General features: G+C 45.4%; 1 protein-coding gene across 1 annotated transcript; it reads left to right on the top strand.

Annotated features, from left to right (window-relative positions):
* The first annotated feature begins 3,990 nt into the window (after positions 1 to 3,990).
* Positions 3,991 to 4,649, top strand: LOC145104174 (uncharacterized). The gene is made up of 2 exons (XM_079041457.1): positions 3,991 to 4,099; positions 4,171 to 4,649. The coding sequence occupies exons 1-2, from the start codon at positions 3,991 to 3,993 to the stop codon at positions 4,647 to 4,649; spliced, it is 588 nt and encodes a 195-aa protein (XP_078897583.1).
* Positions 4,650 to 8,292: the final 3,643 nt, after the last annotated feature.

The following is an 8,292-nucleotide window of genomic DNA, read 5'->3' as shown; positions in this document are numbered from 1 at the left end:
TTTACCTTCGGGATAAAAGCGATATCTGTGGGCCCCTCAATGATTTAGCGATGACACATGTGAGTGCTTGGCCAAGCCAGGACTGATTTGATTTGTTCAATCAGTCAGTCATCATAAATCGGAAATCGGGAAACAACAAATGGACAGAAAGAATGATTGATAATGCATGTCTCAGTCCATATGATATCTAGAATGGAGGAATATATGATCCCTTATCTAATGGACAAGTCATTGACAAAGGTCAGAGTTCATCGGCAAGGTCAGAGTTCGACAGCGGCTTTAAGAGCTACGATTGCCAGTTAGGTTTTGAAGTCATACTCAATAATAGTTTTAGACTTATTCAAGTGGGAGACTGTTGGATTAATGTCTAAGTCCATAACTATATTTGGTATGTACTTGACCCGACCTGGCATGGTCCATTTGGGTTGCACTTCACCGGCACAATTTATATGGATAGTCTTTTGAGAATAGTATATTTATGATTTATATTAATATATTATAAGTTCTAATATATTAATATGGAATCATATTATTTAATTAGTATTGATCAAGAATTAATTTAGAATTAATTAAGTGATCAAAAAGAACTAATTAAATATGGACTCTTATATATATGGAATGGGCCAAGTTCATTTAGGTTGGGCTAAGCTTTCATGGATGGTCCATGGAGCTTTTAACCCATGGATCCTATGTAAATGAAAGGTCATGGGTATTAGGGTTTACATGGATGTAACCCTAATCCTCCATAATATATAAAGGGGTCCTTGGCTCACAAAATTGGCACAAGTGTGTGAAAATAAGAGTGGGCCGATTTTAGTGTGCATACATATTCTCTCAAGTTCTTCCAAGGTGTTTTGGTGATTTGTGATTCCATTTGAGGCTTCCACACTATTGGGGCTAAGCTCTTAAAGCTTGAAGAAATCAAGCTACATCAAAAGGTATGCCATGTAACTAGAACTTTGTAGTATAGGTGCTTCATAATATGCTAGTTAGGATGAAACCTTGGAATATTTAATATTTGTATGTATAATAGAGAAAACATAGATCCAAGGTTTATAGGGTTGCATGTACACCATAGGAGTGTTAGAATGCTCAAAACCCAACACTCGTATCCTCTTAAAATCTTTTGATCGTCTAGAAAATCATTTCTTTTTAGAAAATTTTCTCAAATCCTCAGTTTGAGTCCAGACATACCCGATGGTACATCCGAATCCCTCAAACCAAGGCTCTGATACCAACTTGTAACACTCTAAATTTTTAACTAAATTTTTCATTTTTAAATCAACACAAAAACACAGTTTAACATCTCTCATATCCAAATTATAAATGTTTCAAAAGCCAAACATCAAAATTGTTTGTCACATATCCCAGAATCCTAAAAACATAAATCAACAAGCTGGTGTGTACAATCATGTCGGCGCCTTCCCGCGATCCTGAGATGTACCTGAAACACAATTCACACAACACTGTAAGCAAAAGGCTTAGTGAGTTCCCAAAAATACCACACACAAATGATTAGCCTCTCGTAGCTATATCTCGATAAGGAACCTCCGGTCATGTGTCTCAGTGATGACCCTCCGGTCTCACGACTCAGTTTGGACCCTCTAGTCTTATCTCAATAAATGCACATGATAATATACAACATAAATCACAAAGACAGAAAGCATAATATCACATGTCTCAATATAAGAACTTAAGACCCTCCGGTCGATAAGACAAATAAGACCCTCCGGTCGCACAGTGATTACCACTCAAGTAAGTATAGTGAGAAGACGCACCTCGTAAGTAAAGCAAGTATGTCTTGCACTCAAACTGTCGGCCTAGACTCTGCCTACATATGTCACAATCATCTCTAATTAACAATTTTAATTAATACTCCAAGGATGTTAAGCTAACTCCTCTACTAAATCTCAAAAAAGGTGAAAGACCATTTTACCCCTCCATGGTCTCTAAAGTCCACAACTTGACCAAACCCTAAAAGTCAACGAAAGTCAACACTCAAGTCAACAATCCATGTTGACTCAACTCGTCGGGTGCATCTATGTGACTTGTCGAGTTCCTTCTGTTCCCAGAAAATTAGGAAAATTTGAGTCAACTCGTCGAGTTTGCACAATGTCCAGAATATCAGGGAAAAACCCTAACTAACTCGTCGAGTTGGCTCACCAACTCGTCGAGTTCCTTCAGACCTTTCTCTCATTCAGACGTTTTTAAGCAAGACTAAGGCTCCAAACTCTAGATGTAGCCTTCTAAGGCTGAGATACCACATAAAGCTGCAAGCTTTACGTCCATGCATGGCATTTAGGGGCTAACTTTGCCAAAACAAGGCTCAACAAGAGGTTTAAGGCATGAAGATTGGCCAAAGCTTGATAAATCTTGAGTCTTTAGGCCTAAAGGGCCTAATAGTGTCCAGATTTAAAGTCTTAGCTTGAAAGCATACTCAAAACCAATAATGACTCAAGAAGAAGCTAGAAATGGCCATAAACTCTCTAATGGAGAGATCTAACAAACAATTGATCAAGGTAATAGCTTTTTACCTTCAAATTACTGCTACAGCTGAATGGATGTCGGATCTAAATCCTCTTTCTTATTCCAAGCCCTTTACTCTTCAAGTTTCTTCAAGGAATGCACCAAAAACATACACTCTTAGCCTTACACACTCACAAGATGGAAGATAGCTCGATTAGGGTTTGCCTCTGGGTGATAAAGTAATGAGGGATGCGGGGTAAAGGGCTTAAGGTCCTTTAAATAGGGTGCAAACCCTAAAAATTAGTGTTTTCACAATCAGCTCCAACTCGTCGAGTTCGGTCCACCAACTCGTCGAGTTGGCTCTAAAATCATGCGGCCAATCTCGGTCTCTACTCGACAAGTTGGGGCCTCCAACTCGTCGAGTTTCCCTATTAATATGAATATAATAAACATTTAAATTTATACCTGGGATTCACGATTTTACACATCACGGAGCAGGGGGATCGGGATCAGGATCAGGATCTGCATTTGGATCTGGGTCGGGCTACGCTACTGAGCCCATTGACGAGAGGCTGCACGAGCTCATCGCAGCTGAGGTTACAAGGGGTATTATTGACGCTACCCCAGTGATTGTTGCGGCTCAGGTATTTCCAAGTCGAGATTGTTGCGGGCCAGGTCGGGGCCCGAACTCCCTCGTTCTGGAAGTTCAAGGCATACGGAGCGCCTGAGTTCTTTGGGGTCCAGGACGCCATAGTAAGCCGACGTTGGGTGGCCGACATGGAGAACGCCCAGCGCACGAGCTCTTGCCCCGAGGCGGCGAATGTGGGGTTTTCTTTTTGTATGTTGAGGGACCGAGCCAGGGACTTATGGGAGGAGGTGACCCACCAGGTGGGAGTAGCTCGAGTGGCTGAGATGTCATGGGAGGAGTTTGTTATGACCTTTGAGTTGGAGTTTGCACCGTCCATCGAGGTGCAACGAATTATGAGGGAGTTCCAGGAGTTATAACAGACCACCGAGACTGTGGCAGAGATCACCGCCAAGTTTCGGGAACGAGCGTTATTCATCCCGTAGTATGCTTTGGATGAGGATATGAGGAGGACGAGGTATCATTCCATGCTGAGGGATGATATATGTGAGTTTGTGAGCTTTTCAGGTTGCAAAACCCTGAATGAGATGGTGGAGAAGGCACGGGAACGGGACATGGAGTTGGAGTTCCGCATCAAGCGGAAGCTAGAGCAGGTTCAGACAGCTGTGGGTCAGGCTAAAAAGCCTAAGACCTCTAATTCTTTTGGTAGGGGCCAGCAGGGCCGTGGCCAGTGTGCCAAGTGCGGGAGGTCACATGGAGGAGTTTGTCGGGTGACGGGCATAGTATGTTATACTTGTGGTTAGCCCGGCCACGTGAGCAGGGACTGCCCCAAGAAGGGCTTGATTTGTTTCCACTGCAACCAAACCGGCCATAAAAGGGCTGATTGTCTAAGGTTACAGGGAGGAAGAGGAGCAGTGGCGGCACCTGCGCCCACCACAATGAGGATCACTGTTGGCCGACATGCCAAGGCGAAAGCTCCTGCGGTGAAGAGTCGCGCACTTCAGCTGACCACAGAGGAGGCTCGAGCTGTACCAGACGTCGTGACTGGTACGTAATCTATTTTCTTGTTTGATATTATTTGATTATGCTTATATGTATACATATGTGCACTTGTATAGGGACCTTTCTGGTCAACAGTATGTCAGCTCATGTTCTTTTCGATTCGGGAGCTACCCGATCATTTGTATCCCTTGCGCTTAGGAAGAAGTTATGGGATGCTTCAGGGACTCTGGATTCCCAGCTGGTGGTTGAGATTGCGGACGACCGCACCGTGAGTGATGAAAGGGTATATCAAGATTGTGTCCTGAATGTGTTTAGGGAGAGATTCCGTGTTGATTTGTTTCTGATACCATTACAAGGGTTGAAGGTGATTGTCGAGATGGATTGGTTGGGGGCCAATGGGGCCATGATAGACTGCAAGCGCCAACTGGTGAGAGTTCGAACCCCAAGTGGCGGGAACTGGTTATTCATGAGGAGATGGCCTCATAGGGGCCAACTCTCTGTTCAGCTGCGAGGGCTACGAGACTTCTTCATCAGGGTTGTTCGAGATTTTTGGCATACATCTCAGATACGAGGGTTGAGCCAACGACAGATTTGAGTAGTGTACCGGTTGTACGGGATTTTCGAGATGTCTTCCCCCAAAGAGTTTCCTGGAGTGCCTCCGGAGAGGCAAGTTGAGTTTCGCATTGATATGGTGTCGGGTGCCGCTCCGACAACTAAGGCACCGTACCGGATAGCTCCGCCTGAGATGCAGGAGCTGCCTATGCAGCTTCAGGAGCTGCTAGACCGAGGGTTTATTCGTCCGAGCAGTTCACCCTGGGGAGCACCAATCCTGTTTGTAAAAAGAAGGACGGGTCACACAGGATGTGCATCGATTATCGGGAGCTGAACAAGCGAACGGTGAAAAACCGTTATCCACTTCCGAGGATCGATGATTTGTATGATCAGCTTCAGGGTGCATATTGGTTTTCCAAGATTAATCTTCGGTTGGGGTATCATCAGATGAGGATTAGGGATGAATACATATCGAAGACAGCTTTCAGGACTCGGTACGGTCACTATAAGTTTGTGGTGATGTCATTCGGGCTCACCAATGCCCCAGCAGCGTTCATGGACCTCATGAACAGGGTGTGTAGGCCGATGTTGGATCGGTTTGTGATCATTTTTATCGATGATATCTTGGTCTACTCTAATACCAAGGAGCAGCACCAGCAGCATTTGAGGGAGGTATTGGAGACACTGAGGACGGAAAAGCTTAATGCCAAGTTCTCGAAGTGTGATTTTTGGTTGCGTGGGGTGCAGTTTTTGGGGCACATCATCAACCAAGAGGGTATTTTGGTTGATCTAGCCAAGATTAAGGCAGTGATGCGATGGGAGGTACCGAAGAATGCATCTGAGATCCGTAGCTTCTTGGGCCTAGTGGGGTATTACCGGAGATTTATTCAGGATTTCTCCAAGATCGTCGTACCCTTGACTCGCTTGACTTAGAAGAATGTGACATTTCGGTGGGGTTCGGATCAGCAGTTGGCTTTTGAGACCTTGAGACAGAGGTTATGTGAGGCCTAAATTTTAGCATTACCTGAGGGGCTGGATGATTTGGTGGTGTATTGTGATGCATCTATCACAGGGTTAGGGGATGTTTTGATGCAGAGGGGGCATGTGATCGCGTACGCCTCGAGGCAGCTGAAGCCTCATGAGGTGAACTACCCCACTCACGACCTAAAATTGGGGGCTGTAGTGTTTGCCCTCAAAATCTGGAGGCATTACTTGTACAGAGTTCGGTGCACCATATATACTGACCACAAAAGTTTGAAATATTTGATGGATCAGCAGAACCTCAATATGCGACAGAGGAGGTGGTTGGATGTACTAAAAGATTGTGACTGCGAAATTTTATACCATCCAGGGAAGGCCAACGTGGTGGCCGATGCCTTGAGCCGCAAAGCGGACAACGCTCCGATTAGAGATGTTTGTCTGAGGATGACAGTGATTTTCCCCCTTGTTAAATATGATCAAGAAGGCTCAGGTGGAGGTTTTGAAGAAGGAGAACTAGAAGATAGAGCGGATTCGGGGTCAGTTTCCCTTGTTTGTACGGGATGGTCAGGGACTCTTGACGTAGTGTGGCCGGGTGTAGGTACAAGTATCTGGGGGAGTGAGACAAAAGAAATTGGAGGAGGCACATAAGTCCATGTTCTCTATACATTCGGGGGCTACGAAGATGTACAGAGACCTGAGATTGAGTTACTGGTGGCCCTACATGAAGCGAGATATCGCATGGTTCGTGGAGCGGTGCTTGACCTGCAGGAAGGTCACGGCCAAACATCAGACGCCTCACGGTAAGGTTCAGTCGCTCCCCATTCCTATGTGGAAGTGGGAAGAGATCGCCATGGACTTCATCACGAAGTTACCGAGGACGGCTAGGGGCGTGGATTCTCTTTGGGTCATTGTGGAAAGGTTGACGAAGAGCGCCCGTTTTATTCTAGTCTCCGAGAGCATCTCTGTTGAGAAATTAGCAGATATTTATGTGCGAGAAGTGGTGGTCAGGTCCGGGGTGCCAGTGTCGATGGTCTCTGACCGGGATGTCCATTTTACATCCAATTTTTGGAGAAAGTTCCACGAGGAACTAGGCACACAGTTACACTTCAGCACTGCTTACCACCCCCAGACAGACGGCCAGAGCGAGTGGACGTTCCAAACGCTCGAGGATATGCTGCGGGCATGTGTATTGGATTTCAGAGGGAGTTGGGATACATACCTCCCACTAGCAGAGTTTTCATATAACAATAGTTATCATGCTAGTATCGACCGACCCCCGTTGGAGATGTTGTATGGTTGGAGGTGTAGGACCCCAGTTTGTTGGGGTGAAGTTGGGCACCGAGTCATGGGAAGCACCGAGGTGGTGCTTAAGACTACCGAATTGATCCAGCAAGTGTGCGACAGGCTGAGGGTCGCGTAGAGCCGCTAGAAGAGCTATGTTGAACGACATCGCTCGAATCTCGAGTTCCAGGTGGGAGACTTCGTCTTGCTAAAAGTGTCACCATGGAAGGGTGTCATTAGGTTTCGGAAGAGGGGCAAGTTAGGGCCCCGATTTATTGGTCCGTTCAGGATTATTGCCCGGGCGGGCAAGGTGGCATACCGTTTGGACCTGCCGGAGGAGCTTAGCCAGATTCACAACACCTTCCATGTGTCTCAGCTTCGGAAGTGTGTTACTGATGAGACTGCGGTTATTTCCCTTGACGACATTCAGGTGGATGAGATCTTGAACTACATTGAGAGGCCCGTTGTAGTTTTGGATAAGAAAACTAAGGTGCTACGTAACAAAGAGGTGAAGCTAGTAAAGGTACAATGGCAGCACCGGAAGGACTCGGAATGGACGTAGGAGCCGGATGATGAGATGCGAGAGCATTACCCGGACCTTTTCGCATCAGCAAACTTCGAGGACGAAGTCTAGTTCAAATGGGGAGATTTGTAACGCTTGGTCCATGTATTATTTATTTCTCAATATTTTAAGGTTTTCGGACTAGAACTCGACGAGTTGAGAAGCTCCAACTCGTCGTGTAGGAATTCTTTTGGACGCGGGTTTAAGGACTCAACTCGACGAGTTGGGGAGCCCCAACTCGACGAGTAGATGCTGGAAAGGAAACCCCTAATTTTCAGGGTTTGCATCCTATTTAAAGGCCTTAAACCCCCTTTAATATCCTCCCTCATCACCCTTTTGTCCAGAGAAACCCTAGTTCGTGCTTTTCCTATCATTGTGAGTGTGTGAGAGCTTAAAGAGTGCATTCTTGGTGTTTGTTTGAAGAGGCTTGAAGGAGGAAGTACGTAGTTGAAGAAAGAGGTTGTAGATCCGGTGTCTTCACTGTTGAGGCATTCATATTGAGGTATAAAGCTGATACATTGATCATTAATTTGCCAGATCTCTCCATTAGAGGGTTTTGTGTCATTTTAGCTTATTCTTGGGTCATTCTTGGACTTGAGCATGGTTTGAAGCTATGACTTCAGATCTGGACACCTCATGGCCTCTTTGGACGTAAAGTTGCCATTGTTATTAAGTCATGGCCCTCCCTCATGCCCTAAATATCTTAATAAGCCATGTGGGATTGTTTTAGCCCCTGAATGCCATGCATGGACGTAAAGTTAGAAACTTTACGTGATTAAACCACCCTAGAACCTCATATCTGCCATATGAAACATTGAAGCAAAGAGCTAGAGGTTTAATGGGTCAAGACCATCTTCAAAGG

This window comes from Lactuca virosa, chromosome 4, assembly GCF_052849685.1.
Source record: "Lactuca virosa cultivar CGN04683 chromosome 4, Lactuca_virosa_CGN04683_v6, whole genome shotgun sequence".
NCBI classification, from domain to species: domain Eukaryota; kingdom Viridiplantae; phylum Streptophyta; class Magnoliopsida; order Asterales; family Asteraceae; genus Lactuca; species Lactuca virosa.
Note: the sequence above shows the minus strand (reverse complement) of the source record. Positions and strands in the feature narration are given on the sequence as shown.